This window comes from Dreissena polymorpha, chromosome 1 (assembly GCF_020536995.1).
Source record: "Dreissena polymorpha isolate Duluth1 chromosome 1, UMN_Dpol_1.0, whole genome shotgun sequence".
In the NCBI taxonomy this organism is placed as follows: domain Eukaryota; kingdom Metazoa; phylum Mollusca; class Bivalvia; order Myida; family Dreissenidae; genus Dreissena; species Dreissena polymorpha.
In genome coordinates this window covers 173,671,040-173,692,195 of record NC_068355.1, presented here as the reverse complement: position 1 = coordinate 173,692,195, position 21,156 = coordinate 173,671,040, and the positions used below count along the sequence as shown (strand labels likewise).

Genomic DNA, 21,156 nt, shown 5'->3' with positions numbered 1-21,156 from the left:
CAACTTAGAGCCCATATGGGGGGCATGCATGTTTTACAAACAGCCCTTGTTTCTCTTGTTATTTGAATTACCATACAAACACAGTCTGTGTTTGCAGGGTTTGGCCACAAGTGAGCACCGCAGCCCTGTGTATACACCAGACAATGATATAGCAGCGTGAGTAAACATTGAAAATACTAAAGGGTTGTATATTTCACAGAATATTTCTTTTAATGTCACTTTGTTGATATTTCTCCTATAAATGAAATATAGGTTACCTGGTAAAAGTCTTTACCAGAATTGTGTAAGCCTTAATGCATGCAAGGCTATTTAATATGATATTTATTATTGTGTCTTTATTTAATTTAAAGGTATTTTCTATTTCTATTTCCAAAATACAGGGGTATTTGACTGGATTCACAATGGAAAACTCTCCGTCTATCCATAGCTAATTGTCCATGGAAATCTGTCTATCTAGACATACATGCTTATCCATTGAACTTGGTATTTATCTCCATACATTCTTGTCCATGGAAATAAGTATTTCTGTCCATGCATTCTTATCCATTGAAATTGGTATTTCTGTCAATACATTTTTGTCTATAGATATTGTTTTTTAACCAGGTTTTCCGAATGAAAAAACTGGTTATTACATTGGCGAATGCGGGCGGGCTGGCGGGCGGGCGGAACAAGCTTGTCCGGGCCATAACTATGTCGTTCATTGTCAGATTTAAAAATCATTTGGCACATTTGTTCACCATCATTGGACGGTGTGTCGCGCGAAATAATTACGTCGATATGTCCAAGGTCAAGGTCACACTTTGAGTTCAAAGGTCAAAAATGGCCATAAATGAGCTTGTCCTGGCCATAACTATGTCATTCATTGTGTGATTTTAAAATCATTTGGCACATTTGTTCACCATCATGGGACGGTGTGTCGCACGAAAGAATCACATCAATATCTCCAATGTCAAGGTCGCCTACGACTAAAAATAGATTTTTAAAAAAAAAAACGTTACAAAGGGGGTTAATTTTGTGTGTTCATTTCAAAAGTTCAGTTTGAGTTTTCTCCCTTTATCAGATTTTTTTTTCACAATGAAAACCTGGTTTTGTGACAATTTTGTCCCTTGTTTTCTATACATTTAAATTGGTATTTCTGTCTATACATTCTTGTCTTTTGAAATTGGTATTTCTCTCCATACATTTTAGTCTGTGGAAATTGTTTATTTTTGTCCATACATTCTTGTCCATTGAAATTGGTATTTCTCTCCATACATTCTTGTCCATGGATATTGGTATTTCTGTCGTTACATTTTTGTCAATTGAACTTGGTATTTCTGTCTATACATTCTTGTCTATGGAAATCAGTATTTCTGTCCATACATTCTTGTCCTTTGAAGTTGGTATTTCTGTCCATAAATTTTTGGCCATGGAAATAGGTATTTGATCCATACATTCTTTTGCTCTTGAAATTGGTATTTCTGCCCATACATTCTTTTCAATTAAAATTCGTATTTCTGTCCATACATTCCTTTCCTTCCAAATATGTATTTCTGTTCAAACATTCTATCCATTGAAATCTGTATTTCTGTCCATATATTCTTGTTGATGGAATTCGGTATTTCTGTCTATACATATCTGTCCATGGAAATCTGTTTGTCTGTCCATACATATTTAGGTGTGGAAATCTGTCCAAACATTCTCGTCTGTGGAAATCTGTCCATATATTGTTGTCCATGGGAAATCTGTCTTTCTTTCCATAGATACTAATTGTACTCCTTCATTTTTAGCTCGACTGTTTTCGGAGAAAACCCGAGGTATTGTCATAGCCAGCTCCTCGTCCGCCGTCCGCTGTCCGCCGTCCGGGTCGTGCTAAAACCTTAACATTTTGTTAAGGTTTTGAACATTGGCTCTCAAATCAAAGTGCTTCAACCTACAACTTTGAAACTTCATATGTAGATGCACCTTGATGAGTTCTACATGCCACACCCATTTTTGGGTCACTACGTCAAAGGTCAAGGTCACTGTGACCTCTAATATCAAACTTTAACATACGCTCTAAAATCGAAGTGCTTCCACCTACAACTTTGAAATTGCATATGTAGATGCACCTTGATGAGTTCTACTCGCCACACCCATTTTTGGGTCACTAGGTCAAAGGTCAAGGTCACTGTTACCTCTAAAAAAAATTAAACAAAATTCTGACATGCTTTCATTTATTCACAACTGCAACCGCAGCCGAGCGTGGCACCCGTTATGCGGTGCTGTTGTTTATCATACAATATTGTAGACTTGCATACTAGTATAATGATTATTATGATTTGAAGTGCTGTTAGTGTTTCATATAATAAATGGATATAGTGATGCCCCTTTTTCTGTAACTTCAAATTGCTATTATAATAGTATTACAGCCTGCTTCACAGTAAAAGGGCGGAGGTAAATGTCCCACCCTACTATGGAAAACTCTAGTTATTTCCAGTGTAAGTCATACCCAAATAGAAACACATCTCTGTTAACAAATGGTGTCAATAGCAACAATGTCATGTTTGCAGACGCCAGCAGTTCAAGTCGTATCCCAACGAGAGACAACTCCGTCTGGTCTCTGATCAACAGCAACTGGATTTGGAACGTCTTGAAAGAGAAATCAGCAAACTGGCAATGGTTTGACTTAAATTATTACAATAAGGAAATTGTGAGACTTTGCAAGAAAGAAATTGTTGTTACCGTCTGCAAGTCTTTTATTTAAGACAAAAAACAAATTGTCTTTGAAAAACCGGTTAAAGCATATAATACAGCTCTGAACTTAAAAAATTATTAAAGCTAGGGTCACTTCCATGGAACAGTCAACACAAAGCATACGTGGTTTAAACAGATTGAAAGGCTGCTGGTTTAAGTAACCAGTTTTTCTCAAAAATAATAACTAATTATTTTTTTCTGTCACCAAAACATATTTTTTAAACTCATCACTTTATAGGGACCAACTTATCCTGCAAAAAATGTAGAAGACGATGTTAGTTTTGATATTGAGTCACGTTATGAGAAAACTGGGCATAATGCAAGTGCGTAAAGTGTCGTCCCAGATTAGCCTGTGCAGTCTGCACAGGCTAATTAATGATGACACTTTCTGCTTTAATACATTTTTTGTTTATATAAAGTATCTTGTTAGCAAAAATCCAATTTCGGCGGAAAGTGTCGTCCCTGATTAGCCTGTGCGGACTGCACAGGCTTATTTGGGATGAAACTTAATGCACATGGATTATGCCCTGTTTTCTCAGAACACAACTCTATTAACGAGTAATAAATATCAAAACAATTAACACAAACAGCTGCATATTAAGGATCAATTGGTAGTCAAGATGTTCTAGATAGAATCCATGTCCCAATGTTCTATAAATAACAACCATATGGTATTTACCTCTTGTCTTATTTAACAATGCATTAAGAATATGTTTGTTTGGTTTAAAAGAACTAAATTATTGCATAAATATCAATACATAAATTAAATTTATAGAACAATCTTAAATATTGAGCATATGCCTCCCATAAATTTGGTTACACCACATGAGCCCTCATGCACACAATAAAATACCGGCTTGCTCTGGGGCGAATAGTTTTTTTCAGCAAGTTGAAAAAATAGTTAAGAAATTATTCTTAATAACCGGTTTTGGACATTTGACACAAACACAAAAATACTTATGATAAGTATAATATTATGCACTTATCTTGCAGAACCAGGGTGCTAGCGGAGACTTGGACTATGCCAAGCGTCTATCACAGCTCCATTCCAAGGTGAAGCAACTGCAGTCAGACAACACAACACTGCGGCGTGCCAAACTCAACTCGTCTTCCTCAAACCCAGACCTTATGGCAATGGATGATCTCCCCAACCACCGAGCGGTAAGGGCCTCAATTAAGTCAGTAAAATCTCATATATATGAGCTCTGTTCTGGAAAAACTGGGCTTAATGCATTTGGGTAAAGTGTCGTCCCAGATTGGCCTGTGCAGTTTGTGTCGTCCCAGATTGGCCTGTGCAGTTTGTTTCGTCCCAGATTGGCCTGTGCAGTTTGTGTCGTCCCAGATTGGCCTGTGCAGTTTGTGTCGTCCCAGATTGGCCTGTGCAGTTTGTGTCGTCCCAGATCGGCTTGTGCAGTTTGTGTCGTCCCAGATTGGCCTGTGCAGTTTGTGTCGTCCCAGATTGGCTTGTGCATTTTGTGTCGTCCCAGATTGGCCTGTGCAGTTTGTGTCGTCCCAGATTGGCCTGTGCAGTTTGTGTCGTCCCAGATTGGCCTGTGCAGTTTGTGTCGTCCCAGATTGGCCTGTGCAGTTTGTGTCGTCCCAGATTGGCCTGTGCAGTTTGTGTCGTCCCAGATTGGCTTGTGCAGTTTGATTTTGATTTAACCCATCTTTTGTTTAACTTTAAATACTGTATATGTTGAAAATGTCTTCCCTGATTAGTCTGTGTGCACTGCACAGGTTCATACAGGATGACACATAAATTAAGTCCAGTTTTCCCATAGCTAGGCACATATTGTTAGACAGTCTGAGAAAAGATAAATAGCAAATGGCGTGGATGCTCAGTGTCCAAACTTTCTGTTAGCCATTGTTATGAATGATGTGTTTATCGTTTACATTATGAATGTGATGCCTATTGTATTGGTCACCCAAATGAATGTGGTTGCATTTGGCAAAATTATTTATTTCATGTGAGAGTTTTTGGGCTCCTATTTTAAATGGATGTAGAAGTTATAAGCCAATAATAATATGCTAGTTTTTTTGCAGAGTCAGATTTTTTCATGTGTATTTTCAGTACAAAGTGCGTTCCCCATCGCCCACTCGTGACATGCAGAGATTGGCCAGCAATCTGGAGCTGCGTGCCAAGGAACACGACTACGAGACTGAGGCTCTCACAGAGCACCAGCGTCGCAACCGTGACATCATGTCGCGAAAAATGGCGGAAATGTCCAAACTTCAAAACACACTTACTAATCAGGCCAAGGTAGGTAGTGTTGCAGTTACACCGTATTTATTTAATATTTATTTAAATTTTTAAATGTCCTTAAATAAGATTGTTTTGATATTTGACCTCGTATAAATACCTGAATACTTGTTTTTTGTTAGCATCTTGTTATATTGAGCCTATTCAGAATCAATAATAACTCTTTTTGGGGTATTTAAAGATTCAAACTTGATACAAACTAATTTTAATATTCAACAATTTTGAAAACACTTTTTATTTTGAATAAGTATATAAAACTGTAAATAATTAGATCTGCTGCCATGCACAGGAGCTGATACAACTAGAGAAGGCGTACACTCAACTGAACCAGTCGGCCACATCCCCCAGGCCAAGATCAGCGCTGAGATAGTCCAGCTCCCTAGAGATAGCTGCAAATGAGACGAGTTATTGGCCGTACTTTAAGCTATGAGATAAACCAGCTTTAATTGATGACAAAGCCTTAAGAAGTAAAATTATAAGTTTTGGGACAGTCTAATCCAGTGTGGAGAAAGAGCTATCATCAAGTTATCTATGTTTTATTGAATGATAAATTTATTTTAAAATTGTATACCAACTCTTTTTTAAACTTCACAACACACATGTCTGTTGTTTCTTCTTCTAGAAAGTATCCTGTAACTTGTTTTAGATACATCAGTTTGTGATAGCCTGGAGATCCCAATAAAATGCAACTGATTCAAAGTTAATTATAGTTGTATACCAATTAGTAGGTATGTGTAGGTAAATATGTATGTATTAAAACATTTTATTTATTACAATGTATTAATATATTTTGTGCCAATCACTTAATTTTATCTTTGCTACATTTACTTTTTATTATAGATAAATGTGGCACATTTATGAGTTTACTTTAAAAGTACAACAACAAAGAAAAAAAGTGAAGACATGATTGTGTTTATGAATATAATATTTCTTATATATTAAACACAATAATTATATTGTTAACATAGCAGAAGTATTTAAGTTGATTTTAAAAACTTGTATGTGATATTAACCTGTGATAAAATGAATATTTCAATAAAATAAGCATGGTATGAGCAAGAGTGGTCTAGAGATAACCTTTTGGTCAACAGTTAAACCAATAAACCTATTTACAAAATGTGATATTAACGTTATTCACAAACAATGACAATTACTTTTTATATAATAAGTTACATTTATGGCATTGTATTATACTTTAAGTGTTTTACTATGTTTTGGATTTTTTTTAGTATTTAAGACATTTATTGTACCCTTTTTAAAAGTTTACAATATGTATGTATGTTATAATGTGCTATTTTTAAAATATTTTGTTTAGTGTAATAGGTAGTGTTTAATTCTTGTGAGTTTGTTTTTACATTAAATGAATCCTTCCATTTGATTTGCATTGAGATCCAAGGTACTGTGATATTGTGTAGATTACAGAGTGAAGATTTGTATCTTATATTTAGTTAAACATGTATTAACTCGTTTTATTTTCATAAAAATGTTAAATTTGTTAAATCATATATATTGCAAGTAAACATTATAATCTTCTATAGACTTTATCATTTCATTTAAATACTGGTGTATTGTAAACATTTTCTTTAATTGCACTTATAGCAAAAATAAAAAAATGATGTACTCAAGAAAACAATAATATAAACTATAATGTAAATTGATGTTGTTTTCCTGCATCTATTTTTCTGCCATATTATGTGTCATTTTAACTGGTAATGTAAACTTCAGATTTCATAAATATAATCATAAATATAATTGTATGCTTCTTATTATATATATTTTTTTATATGTACAATTTTACTTTGAATAATAAGTACACTTTAAGGCAAAATAAATTAACTAGCTTTCTTCCGAAATGAATCAAATCAGATGCATGTCACTTACACTTTAAATATTTAGTGGGAAGATTTTCTTATCTTTTAGGGCTGCTTTTACAGGTTTTTATTCGTGGTGTGATGAAATATAAATACATTAGCAAATTATTATTAAGTATTATATTATACATTTTGATGTGATTTTTACTCTACATCCGTCCTGTTTTATTTTTTAACTCACCTGAGCACGATGTGCTCATGGTGAGCTTTTGTGATCGCCTTTTGTCCGTTGTCTGTAATGGGAGTCGTGGGGCGTCAACATTTGCCTTGTTAACACTCTAGAGGCCACACTTATTGTCCGATCTTCATTATCAATGAAATATTGGACGAGTTTGAAAATGGTTCCATTTGGTTGGCCGTCAGGGGGTGAGGCACTCTTAAAGTCACAATTAAAGTCTAATGTATATGAAAGTTGGTCAGAACATTTGTTCTAATGATAACTTGGATGAGTTTGAAAATGGTTCTGGTCTGTTGAAAAGCATGACTGCCAGAGGTTGTGGCATTTTTCCTTACATGGTTATAGTCAAACCTTGTTAACACACTAGAGGCCACATTTATGGAAAGATCATCATGAAACTTTGTCAGAAGATTTATCTCGTTGATATCTTAGACAAATTTGAAAATGGTTCCAGTTGCTTGAAAAACATGGCATTTTTCCTTATATGGCTATAGTAAAACCTTGTTAACACTCCTAGAGTTCACATTTATGGTCTGATCTTTATGAAACTCAGTCAGAATGGAAATGATTCCAGTCTGTTGAAAAACATGACCACTAGAGGGTTGGGCATTTTACCTGATATGGCTAAAGTAAAAACTTGTTAATACTTTAAAAGTCACATTTTTTGTCCAATCTTCATGAAACTTGGTCAGAACATTTGTTTTAATGATATCTTGGATGAGTTTAAAAAAGCTTCTGGTCTGTTGAAAAACATGGCCGCCAGGGGGCGGGGAAGTTATCATTCTATGGCTATAGTAAAACTCTAAAAGTTACATTTGTAGTTAACTCTTCATGAAACTTGGTCACAGCATTTGTTTAAATGATATCTTGGGCTGCACAGAACAGGTCAGTTCCTTGTATATCATGTGAGTGACTTTGGGCCTTTCAGTTCCTCTTATTCAGATAAAGTTATATTTTACAAAGTTAACCAGGTTTTACATCCAGCATTTGTCTGTGCATTTAGTATGACAGATCATTATTTGTTAGTATCATATCAAAACAGATAGTGTAATAAATTTATATCTTTAATATATGTAAGCATTTTAAAATGTACACCTGTAATGTAAAAAGATTTACATAATAAACTGTGATTTAACACAAAATGCTTAGTTTTATCTTTAAAAAATGAGCGACAAAATATTTTTATATAGTGCCGTTTATTTTACAGTATTTGTTTGAACTAGAAAATATTTGCATCCCCTATTAGTTTTGTGGTAATTTCACAAATAATATATACCTCATTGAAGATTGCTTGGTAAGTTGCTTTGTAAATGTTGGTTTTTCAGTCAAATTCCATTATCTATGTTCTCTAATGCTACAGTTTTCATTCAATCTGCACCAAACTTCTCGAAAAGCTTTGTTTGCAGATTACCGAGGCCATTTTCGATGATAAGCTATATCATATCAGGGATTATTGAAGGATATTTCTTGAAAGTGGTCTTCTTTTTCCTTAGCCTGCTCTATTAAGTCTGATTGTTTGCATCCGATCTTTAGTAAAAATTGAACTTATCTCAAGACTTTTTTGCCTCGAGGGGAAAATAACTTTTTTTTAAATAGTTGATGTTACTTTTGTGACTTATAAAAGTTTTGAATGGATGCAATTGGCTGTTTGATTATTTTGGCTGAGATGTTTAAAACTATTTGTAGTCTTGTGCATTTGGGGATAAACAGACTTGTTAACACAGAGGAAACCCCATCTGTCTCCCAGATACATGTATGAATGAAAGGGATACATGTCTAGTACCGCACAAGTGCCTGAAGTCCTGACCCTAGAAATATTCTTTTTTTTAGGAAGTTTCAAGTGCCCTCCTGCATTATATGTTGCGTCCTGCTGGAAAATGTAATGTAATATGCTGCCAGCTTATCTCCAGACCAGCCTGTGTATTTCGGCAGTCTGGTCAGGTGCAACCCAGTCCCCAATAAAGTTACCCAAGGTTTTGGGATCTCTCAGCAGACATCATGATTCATCATAAGAGTAAGCAGATGAAAATGTATATCAGGTGTTACAATGCTTGGATATGTCCTAAGGACCATTTTCTTGTGATGTGGGGCGTGTATAAAATAAGATGTGGGGCGTGTATAAAATAAGATGTGGGGCGTGTATAAAATAAGATGTGGGGCATGTATAAAATAAGATGTGGGGCGTGTATAAAATAAGATGTGGGGCGTGTATAAAATAAGATGTGGGGCGTGTATAAAATAAGATGTGGGGCATGTATAAAATAAGATGTGGGGCGTGTATAAGATAAGATGTGGGGCGTGTATAAAATAAGATGTGGGGCGTGTATAAAATAAGATGTGGGGCGTATATAAGATAAGATGTGGGGCGTGTATAAAATAAGATGTGGGGCATGTATAAGATAAGATGTGGGGCGTGTATAAAATAAGATGTGGGGCGTGTATAAGATAAGATGTGGGGCGTGTATAAGATAAGATGTGGGGCGTGTATAAAATAAGATGTGGGGCGTGTATAAGATAAGATGTGGGGCGTGTATAAAATAAGATGTGGGGCGTGTATAAAATAAGATGTGGGGCGTGTATAAGATAAGATGTTGGTCGTGTATAAAATAAGATGTGGGGCGTGTATAAGATAAGATGTTGGGCGTGTATAAGATAAGATGTGGGGCGTGTATAAGATAAGATGTGGGGCGTGTATAAGATAAGATGTGGGGCGTGTATAAGATACTTACTCTACAGGCTGTTCCAAGATGACATTTTAAGCATGTGAATTTACACCATTTAGTCTTATTTATCCAAATATATATCAATAACTGTACCCTTTACTTTTTGGTCTACAAAATGTCGACCAAACATGGTAGCATCCAGTTGACTACAGTAAAACTTCTTTTACTAAAGGTTGCATATCGATTACAGAAATGCTCGAGTTATTGAAGCTCTTGAGTTATCAATATTTCCATATTGTGAAGTTAGGGGAATTTACTCAAAAGTCAAGCTTATTAAGTATAAGTATCATACAATACAATTGCTTAGTTGTCAGTATGTTATGTTTTAATTTGTATACCAATATTGAAGATAATAAATCAAGATAGATAAGTACACTCATTCTTCTAATCCACATATTTTCAGAATGCATTCCAATAATCTGTTCGTGGCCAACACTAAGTGCAAACCATTTGCTTGTGTCTGAGAGTCCTTACATAGAGTTATGAATACCCTTTTAGAATTATGGACAGTTTCATTCGCGTATACACAGGACAAGGGACTGACGCCCGTGCTTGAGTTTTTAGCAATCCATGCTCGAGCTAACAGCAGGTCAAGCTTTGTTTGAGCTGCTTAAGTTTTTCAATTTATTGAAGATACAAAATAATGTCTACTTGGCCATCTTAAATGAATGATTTCTATGATAAGCAATTAATGGTATTCACATTTATTGTTTAATGTTATGTAAGAAAACAATGTAAACAGGCATATCATAAATAAACTAACACAAGTTTGCATGGATTCAAAACAACAGCATAAAATAAATATCACAGAAAAGAAACACATGGTATTCTTTATCATAATTCACATGTGATAAATTTGAAGATAGAACAAAAATCATGTCACAAAGACTACTTTAGTCATTATAAATACATTTAAATCAAAACATCAGTTAGCTCTTGGTTAAACATTTTCACCGTTATAGTTTTTAAATAAATAATGTCCAATATAATACATTTGGTGATAATTTTAAAGACTGAAATTATTTCTATATTACAGGACTTATTTTGTAATTGCAGATTTTTCAAATAATTTTAACAGCTTTAATAGTTTTTTGGCATTAATGGTAAGTTGCTTTAAAAATGTTAACTTTAAAATTATCATAAAGTTCCTATTTATGGTATTCTTTCTCCATTTTGAAAGGCGTATCTAAACCATATAAAAATGGGTTGCATCAAAACTAAACAAGAGCACCGCATAACGGGTGCCAACGCTCGGCTGCAAAAGCTTGTCAGAATATTTTTTTTTTTTAGAGGTCACAGTGACCTTGACCTTTGACCTAGTGACCCAAAATTGGGTGTGGCGTGTAGAGCTCATCAAGGTGCATCTACATATCAAGTTTCAAAGTTGTAGGTGGAAGCACTTTGATTTTAGAGCCAATGTTAAGGTTTTAGCACGACGCTACGGCGGACGGAGGACGACGAGCTGGCTATGACAAAATCTCGGGTTTTCTCCCAAAACAGCCGAGCTAAAAAAAAGACAACCACCCCATTTCACATGAACAGTTTGTCATCAAGCCTGGTTTTCTCAGAGATTTGCTCATGCAAATGATACTATAGTGAACAAAAACAATTTTGTGTTGGTGGGCTATACAAAAATACTTAGTTGTACATTAAATATATATACCGGTATCATAATTGAAAACCCTTCAGCTGCATGCCTTGGCCACTGTTTGAAATGCTGTTCTACACATGTACAGTTTTGTTTATCAGCACTAACATAATATTCTATTAATTCCATCCCTTTTCTGTTTTTGAAAGTATGGACAAATAAAACAAAATGTTTCAAATAAAGAAAATAAACAAAAATCAACACAACACAAATTGACATAAATCTAGATTTAAAAAAAGAATGTATGCATTATATTTAACGAGCAAAATAAAACTCCTAACTAACAAAAAATGTTAGCAATATATGTCTGAACATTATAAATCAACAATCCAAATAGTAAAACAAAAAGGCATTGATAACAGTTTTCATCTATGATTTAACAAAAACGTGTATTACCAACATATGGCTTTATTCATGTAATTGATTCAAAAGCGTGCAAGGCCTAGTGGTAACAGTAAGCTTTTGTTTCTAGAGCTCCCAGGTTTGATTCTCCCGGCAAGCTTTTCTTTCCTGAATTAATGATTTTTAACTTTTCCAATATTTCAGTTTTGTTTGGAACAAGTCCCTTAAACAAATTGAATCTTATGTATGTAATGTAAAACTATATATATTTGGCTTTGCATGGCATGGTTTCTTGTACAAAGGAATATTTATAACATGATTTTTACAGTTTTTAAAATCAAACAACATTAACTACGGCATATTGATCTAAAAATAAAATAAAATTAAGATAAAGGATAAAAACACTGTTACTACAAGGAATACCCACATCACCTGCACGTCCTTCCTTGTTTAGTGCCTTCTCCATATCTAATCAAGCTCCCTTAATATTGCGTCACATCATAACACTTCTGACACAAGTTGCTAACTGTCATTTTATTGCGTTTTTGAAAAAAAAAGTCTGTCACACTGACTGAGACAATGTTTCTATAATTCTAACTGTGCTTAATATTGCGTTAAGTCACAGACGGTCTTACATTAATCAGGCAGTCCGTGTTTAAATATACATTTTATCGAAAAAGACTGTTGCTATTATGTGATCTGCTTCAGAACATTCAGCATGTTTTTGGGCACATTAACTCCATGTATTTTCCAGTTTAATGCACAGAAATCTGCACATTCAATCTTCTCTCTTTGGTACTCTGGCATGTCATGTGTATCTTCAGTCCTGGAAATAGAATGTCAATGTCAGCAAGAACAGAAACTATAAATGCATGTGGTTGGATGGATGGACCTATGGATGTATGGATGGATGGATGGATGGTTTGATGGTTGGATGAATACGTGGATAGGTTGATGGATAGCTAGGGGGTTGGAAATGTGGTTGGATGGATGGACCTATGGATGGATGGATGGATAGATAGGTGGGTGGATGGATAGATAGTTGGGTGGATCGATGGATAGGTGGATGGATGGAAAGATAGGAGGGTGGATGGATAGGTGGATGGATAGATAGGTGGTGGATGGATGGATAGATAGGTGGATGGATGGATTTGTGGGTGGATCCATTGATAGGTGGATGGATGGATAGGTGGGTGGGTGCATAGGTGGATGGATGCATAGGTGGATGGATAAGTAAATGGATAGGTGGATGGATGGATGGATGGATAGATAGGTAGGTGGATCGATGGATAGGTGGGTGGATGGATCGATGGATGGATAGATAGGTTGGATGGATAGGTGAATGGATAGATAGGTGGGTGGATTGATGGAAAGGTGGGTGGATGAATGATAGGTGAATGGTTAGATAGATTGGTGGATGAATGGATAGGTGGATGGATAGGTGGATAGGTGGATGGATAGGTGGAAGGATGGATAGAGAGGTGGATGGATGGTTAGGTGGATGAATAGGTGGGTGGATGGACATGTGGATGTATGGATAGGTGGATGGAAGAATAGGTGGATGGACAGGTGGATGGATGGATATATAGATAGGTTGAGGGATGGATAGGTGGATAGATGGATGAACAGATGGATGATTGGTTAGGTGGATTGATAGATGAATGGGTGAATGGATGGCTAAATGAACAGACTTACGGCTGGATAGATGGTTGAGCGGACGGACTTACAGACCGATGGATGAATGGATTGGTGAGAAAACGGATCTTTACATAGGAAAATCAATAATGAATGATGGATATTGTGTCAATGAAAAAACAAACAAAAACATGATGAAGAAATAAAGAAAAAAGGCTGCCACATTTATCAAAGTACTGCTATTTTGCAAAATACTGCTAACACAAACAATTCTTTTATTCAATGATGAATCATAACACATTTAAACTGGCAAATTGCACACACAAAATGTACAGCAATAAAAACAGTTCACATATTAAAACAAGAAACAAGAATATTTGTTGTCTATGTTAAATAAAAATAACATTTACTATAGCAAACCATACTATTTCCTTAACAGAAAAACAATATCAAATACACATACAAAACAAATGTTATATTATCCAACATAAATCCACACTCCATTTCAAAGTTATTCAAGTTTTATTTCTTGCAAAACTCCCAAAGGCAAGCAATTTTATGCACACCAACAACTGCCTGAAAGCCATTGAAGGCTCATCAGTAACTCACCCTAACAGGTCAAAGGCAATCTCAAGCTCTATCAACTTGAGCAAATATTCCTCTGTGCTACAAGGTATGTAGTAGGAAAAAATGTTACTTCCAGAATATCAGATAGTTTAGATAATTTATTTGCAACTTCAGCATATACAGCTCATCGCCAAAACAACTACAACAATAGAGCAATCATATATACACATGTGGCAAAATAACGACAATCTTTGTTATGCATTTTGAAAAAAATATATATGATTTTTGTGACAATGTAATATGTAAAAAAAAGCTCTTTTTTTTAAACAAATTTAAGTTTATGATAAAATTCAATTTTTGATTGAGACAAAAATTATGCAGTCAGAAATTAAATACACAAATGTCAATTCTGGGCAATTGAAATTCAATTCTCTCATAAAGCTATATATGTTCAGCTCTTTGTTTCAACGCTGCTACCGTTAACAGATTCTGGATACTACCACACACCATTAAAACCTGATTCTGATTATGAGGGAATTTCCACGACTTGAGAATATGATTAAATAACATTTCCAATGCATGGCCTATTTATGGACACTGTCTTTAAAATATTGGTATATCATGTTGTCCGAAGAACATGCCTTTTTATTTCCTAATCGTTTTCTAGCCATTACAATTTCCTCCCCTTTATTTATCTGTCAAGCCCCGGGTGAGAACTTTCAGAGTTATGGGTATACTGTCGAAATTGAGAACAAAATTTATACTTTTTTTCATTATTTATTATACCTTCGTTTGTAGCCAGATTTTTAGAGTTCTCAACAAACTCATTTATTAAATTCAATGATTTCCCTGTTCGGATTTCGGGATATGTATTGAACATTTTCCACAATTCTTTAGGTGAATCTGATTATATGCTATCCATCTTACTTTTGAAACATTCTCTTAAAATCTGTCTTGCATTTAAGACAATAATATGTTCTGTTTTTCGTTTTTCTTATACTGACTGATTCTTGTTTGCAATGTCACTTGATAATTCAGAAATAAAAGCTTTTTTCTGAATTGGATTCTATTTCACAAATGTTTTTTGTCCTCGCATATAATTTTTGCTAATTGTCCCAATTTTATAATAATATTCAAGGCAGGCATGATAAGAACGCTCATTTAAATCTTGAATTGAAAACTGCACCATATTTTCAAAGTTTTAAGGACAAGTTAACAGATAGTCCACTCAACTTTGCCCATTATGTGTAAAACACATTATTCTTCCAATATTAGTATCATTAAGAAAATCATAACTTAAATCTTAACCCTTTGCATGCTGGGAAATTTGTCGTCTGCTAAAACGTCGTCTGCAGAATTTCTAAAATTAGCATTTTCTTAGATTTTTTTCCAAGAATACTATCAGGATAGCAAACAGTTTGCAAAGGCCTTCAAAATTCGGTTCCCGCACGGAGAGAGTTAAAATTCACAACTCAGCATTTCTTATAACAACAAAAATAACTTTAGACAAAATTTAGACTGAATCCCTGCAGAGGATTAATAAATCAGATTGTCAACACTAGTGTGAATATGTATGGAAAAGGTGAAAATAGGTATAAACAAAATGCAATCAGGGTAAAAACTTACACAAATTTTGGATACAGGACTCGTTCAGCATATGCAGCAACTCCGTAGAAGAGTTTCTGGTCCACTCTGGTCTGCTCATCAATCTCAAGTGACTTGAGAACATCCTGAACCTGCTCTGAGGTGATCGTGTTCACCAGTACGTCCTTCAGGGAGCGGTCAAGATCCTGGAATGTACAGTGAAATACACATGTAGTGAGGACCAATCACATATTGCAGTAGAATAGTGAGGACTAATCACATATTGCAGTAGAATAGTGAGGACTAATCACATATTGCAGTAGAATAGTGAGGACTAATCACATATTGCAGTAGAATAGTGAGGACTAATCACATATTGCAGTAGAATAGTGAGGACTAATCACATATTGCAGTAGAATAGTGAGGACCAATCACATATTGCAGTAGAATAGTGAGGACTAATCACATATTGCAGTGCAATAGAGAGCACAAATCACGTATTGCAGTGCAATATTGAGGACCAGTCACATATTACAGTTTAATAGTCAGGACCAATCTGATATTACAGTGTAATAGTCAGGACCAATCTGATATTACAGTGTAATAGTCAGGACCAATCTGATATTACAGTGTAATAGTCAGGACCAATCTGATATTACAGTGTAATAGTCAGGACCAATCTGATATTACAGTGTAATAGTCAGGACCAATCTGATATTACAGTGTAATAGTCAGGACCAATCACATATTACAGTGTAATAGTCATTGTAATCACATATTACAGTGCAATATTGTGGACCAGTCACATATTACAGTGCAATTGTGATTACCAATCACATATTACAGTGTAAAAGTCATGGCCAATTACATATTACAGTGTAAAAGTCAGGGCCAATTACATATTACAGTGTAAAAGTCAGGGCCAATCACATATTACAGTGTAAAAGTCAGGGCCAATCACATATTACAGTGTAAAAGTCAGGGCCAATCACATATTACAGTGTAAAAGTCAGGGCCAATCACATATTACAGTGTAAAAGTCAGGGCCAATCACATATTACAGTGTAATAGTCATTGTAATCACATATTACAGTGCAATATTGTGGACCAGTCACATATTACAGTGCAATTGTGATTACCAATCACATATTACAGTGTAAAAGTCAGGGCCAATTACATATTACAGTGTAAAAGTCAGGGCCAATCACATATTACAGTGTAAAAGTCAGGGCCAATCACATATTACAGTGTAAAAGTCAGGGCCAATCACATATTACAGTGTAAAAGTCAGGGCCAATCACATATTACAGTGTAAAAGTCAGGGCCAATCACATATTACAGTGTAAAAGTCGGGACCAATCACATATTGCAGTGCAATAGTGAGGCTCAATGTTATTTTACAATGTAAATCCTTTTGAACCATGCCTTTGCAAGATACAATAGTATAGTAAGAAAATGAAATGTGACAGAGTCCAGATCTTTCTAAACATTTGTTATGGTTAGCAGAATACTTTCTAAATGTTTCCTTAATATTCAAATGTTATAAAAATGGCTATGGGAAATCATTGTAACAAATTTTCAGAATACTTGGCAATTAAATGGGTGGGAAATTTGAACTTTAACATTTAAATGGGATCTTGGCCATTGAGGTAGGGAGTCCGTCATAACATGCAATACGTTGTCTTATGATAGTTTGCATCTGTGCCATGTTATTTAAAACTAACATCAATATGGTTCTCCCACTGACTGAAATTGCAACTGCTATCTGCTGTCTGCTTCCAATGGGGGCATACAAATTACCTTATAGAGTATTGTAGCAGACTTGTCCTTGTTCTTCATGAATATTTTTTGGTATAGGTTCTGCCTCCGTGAGGTTATGATACAGTGTTTCCTGATGTATTCTTGAGGTGTCATGGCTACAATGAACAGTTGAGGTTGAATGCCACTTAAGGTACATCAGAATTCAAACAAAACACATGTTGAATTTAATATATAATAACCTTGCATACAGCAATACATAAATATAATTATAAATAATGAAAAAAAATTAGCTTTAAGTTTATATTAATTTATTTATTTTTTTACACAATTTTGTTTCAACATTAAATGTTAGATATTAATAGTTATCTCAACAGCTTACAGTACATTATTTTTAAGTCTAGGTAAATAAAAATATATTTACTCAAAGCTAACCCTTGTCTTCTCTACCCTAGACCATTACACTTACTTTCAAGCCTTTTCATGTCCATGGGGAGCTCAAAGCGACTAGATTGCTGTGAGAGAGCCAGGCGGCCCTGTATCCAGGACTTGATCTGAGGGTGCCGCTAAAATATTGTAAAGAGCTCGTAAGTAAAAGTAGACAAACATAGAACCCTCAAATCTTCTGTTTGGCAAAAAGTTGTATTTTCCAAATTGTGTGCCCAATATTGATCGCTCAAGGTTGAATGGCTAAGCTTAAATTGTCCAAAGTTGTCTGTCCAAAGATTTATTGTCAAAAGTTGATTGTCCAAGGTTGATTGTCCGAGGTAGATTGTCCGAGGTTGATTGTCCGAGGTTGATTGTCCAAGATTGATGGTAAAGATTGTTTTCTCAAAGTTTAAAAGAGCAAGGATTTAAAATAAAGTGATTGGAATATCAAACCATGACACAGATGAATATTAGACATAGAACCCCATAAATGGTAAACGTTTATCACAAGTGCAAGCCCTGTTAGGAGTTTTAATCAGATTTACTCTTTTCATATGCAACTTTAAGCTTATGTCGAGAAAATGATAAGGAGTTTTGGTAAAATACAATCCTTAGTAATATTTTAAGGTATTTTATTGTTTTCTTTATATTTATGAAGAGGTCTTACCTTAACTTTTTCTCCACTGTTTGTAGTTTCCATGTTAGACCAATTAAATTTGACAAGGTCCTACCTTCACTTCTTCTCCACCAATTGTAGTTTCCATGTTAGACCAATCAAATATGACAAGGTCTTACCTTAATTTCTTCTCGGCCGTTTGTAGTTACCATGTTAGACCAATCAAATTTGACAAGGTCTTACCTTTACTTCTTCTCCACCGTTTGTAGTTTCCATGTTAGACCAATCAAATTCAGGCCTGCTCAACCTCAGCTGTTCGTTCAAAATGTCCTGCAAAAAAACACATAACATCATCAAATTTGTCCAATAATGTATAAATAAAAAATTTCAGTAAACTAAAAAAAACAAATTCCCAAAATTATTTGTCTAGTCATACATTAACATCATGTTAAGATATCTTCCATGTCTGGTCATAAGTGTAAATTATACAATAAATGTCTTGCTTAGATATGATTTGTTTAGATATGTTTAATGCCTAACATCAATTACTTGTTTACATATGTTTTATGTATTTCATTTATGACTTACTTAAATATGTTTCATGTCTTACATTTACGACTTGTTTGTATGTGGTTCATGTCTTACATTAAGGACTTGTTTAGATATGTTTCATATCTTACATTTATGACTTATTTATATATTTTCATGTCTTACATCAATGACTTGTTTAGATATGTTTTATTTCTTACATAAATGACTGGTAAAGATATGTTTCATGTCTTACATGTCTAACATTTATGACTGGTTTAGATATGTTTCATGTCTTTCATTTATGACTTGTTTAGATATGTTTCATGTCTTGCATTTATGCCTTTTTAAGATATGTTTCATGTCTTACATGTATGATTTGTTAAGATATGTTTATATATTTTTCATGTCTTACATTTATTACTTGTTTAGATATGTTTCATGTCTTACATGACTTGTTAAGATATGTCTAACGTCTTACATCAATAACTTGTTTAAATAAGTTTCATATCGTATATCAATTACTTGTTTAGATGTTTCATGTCTTACATCAATAACTTGTTTAGCTATGTTTCATATCTTAAATCAATTACTTGTTAAGATATGTTTCATGTCTTACGTTAAGGTCCGGCTTAAGCAAGTCATCTTCGGTCTCTATGAGATGTCGTTTAGGTTTTCCCTTCTCTTTACGATTCGTCTCCTTGGTTTCCAAGTCAGGCAGATCTGGCACTTGAATATCGCGCTTGCTGTCAACGTTGTCACTAAAAATATAAACATTTTTTATTACGCGGGAATGTGAGTGATAATTGTATTTGCATAAGATGATTTATGTGTGGACAATAATAAATATTAATGAATGATCCCAAGCTTCCCTAGTTTAAGTGAATGGTCAATCACTTTTTATACAATAAACTTATACCATTTATACACAATGTAACATTTTACTTTGTATTAAAAGTGTTCTAAAGACAGCAAGCTTTAATTGAATATTACAAATGATCATCCATGCTTTAAAGTACACATGCACAAAAAGAAACAAAATAAGATAAAAACCTAAAACACAAGTAATACACCTATTGATCAACCAGTTTTCACAAACAAAGTTATAAGAATGATAAAAACAATACAACAAAAAGTATCTTACTAACCCCATTTTCAAAATTAATAATCCCGAATAACAATGAAAAACATCAGATTTGGGATAAATCAGTCCAATATGATCGTGTTTTATGATTTTGAAATACTGGTTATAAAAGTGGTATTCATACCTATTCTCTTACAAAGCTAAACAAATATTCAGAGTTTGATTGTCCTCTATACTACACAATGGTCACTGGTAGTAATAAAAGATGTGACACAGTGGTCAAGTAAACCAAGTCAACTTGTGAATGAAATAAATAATTCAGTTTGAAGGAGATCAGCAATTTAAAACAAGCTAAAATGTTTAGACATTGATCAAAAAGCATTCACACACTTTGAAGAAAAGTAAGTCACTTTGTCCTCAGTTACTTTTTTTTCTTAATACAATATAAATTCATAATAACCAAAGGTGTGGGGGCGGGATAATTTAAAAAGCAAGTGTTTAAATGCCCAAGGTCTCAATGGTAACCAATGATCCAAACAATACATTCTTTCAAATCAAATACTTTAAGAGTTTTCTCCTGTGATGTATCTGTACTTGTAAAACAAAATTGTATTTAATACATTCTGATCAATACACGGACACTTGCTTTATTCAATAATCTGAGACACTATTTAATAGACTTGTGCTAAAATGTCTGTAAATCAAGATCACCCAATCATCCAAAGAGCAAAATTATTGATCAATAATCTCTTTCTTCAAATATTTATTTAAAATATTGAGCTTTATATCCTTTTACAATTTATTCAAATGCATTCAAATGATAAACCTATATAGGTGACATTTTAATGTATTTCTTTTCGGATGTGTAACCAGTGTAAGATAAATCAAACACATTTTCCTTAACTTTGTTTTTCTCAAGCAAAATACTTAATTTGGTTTTGCAATTGCCAATTGATATTTATTGGTGAAATTCACTGAAATGAAAATATGGTCAATATCTCATGTTGAAGTGGACACAACAAATGCCTGACCAATAAATTTGAACCATTATACACAATATTTAATTTACTCTTTGATTATTGTCACCTATGTCTTAACAATTATTTCTAATATTCAAAGGAATATGATTTTTATGGTAAAACAACCATAAATATCTGTTGGGAGATTTGCTTAGATTTGGTTAGAAAATTTAATATTTTGAGTTATTAAGCAAAAATA

General features: G+C 34.1%; 2 protein-coding genes across 20 annotated transcripts in view; one reads left to right on the top strand and one right to left on the bottom strand.

The window, feature by feature from the left end:
* The window catches only part of LOC127861904 (golgin subfamily A member 6-like protein 22), a 146,943-nt gene extending 138,777 nt beyond the window's left edge, over positions 1–8,166 (top strand). For all 4 annotated transcript variants that reach the window (XM_052400644.1, XM_052400652.1, XM_052400638.1 and 1 more), the window contains 5 exons: positions 98–156; positions 2,532–2,640; positions 3,709–3,876; positions 4,787–4,975; positions 5,265–8,166. In XM_052400644.1, the coding sequence (XP_052256604.1) occupies positions 98–156; positions 2,532–2,640; positions 3,709–3,876; positions 4,787–4,975; positions 5,265–5,345 (606 nt within the window). In that variant the 3' untranslated portion in view covers positions 5,346–8,166. The remainder of the gene's footprint in view (positions 1–97; positions 157–2,531; positions 2,641–3,708; positions 3,877–4,786; positions 4,976–5,264) is intronic.
* A 2,269-nt stretch (positions 8,167–10,435) lies between these two features.
* LOC127861814 (uncharacterized) overlaps positions 10,436–21,156 on the bottom strand; it is a 66,645-nt gene continuing 55,924 nt past the window's right edge. For all 16 annotated transcript variants that reach the window (XM_052400502.1, XM_052400518.1, XM_052400495.1 and 13 more), the window contains 6 exons: positions 19,474–19,615; positions 18,570–18,656; positions 17,751–17,847; positions 17,324–17,439; positions 15,566–15,729; positions 10,436–12,563 (listed from right to left, as the gene is read on the bottom strand). In XM_052400502.1, the coding sequence (XP_052256462.1) occupies positions 12,428–12,563; positions 15,566–15,729; positions 17,324–17,439; positions 17,751–17,847; positions 18,570–18,656; positions 19,474–19,615 (742 nt within the window). In that variant the 3' untranslated portion in view covers positions 10,436–12,427. The remainder of the gene's footprint in view (positions 12,564–15,565; positions 15,730–17,323; positions 17,440–17,750; positions 17,848–18,569; positions 18,657–19,473; positions 19,616–21,156) is intronic.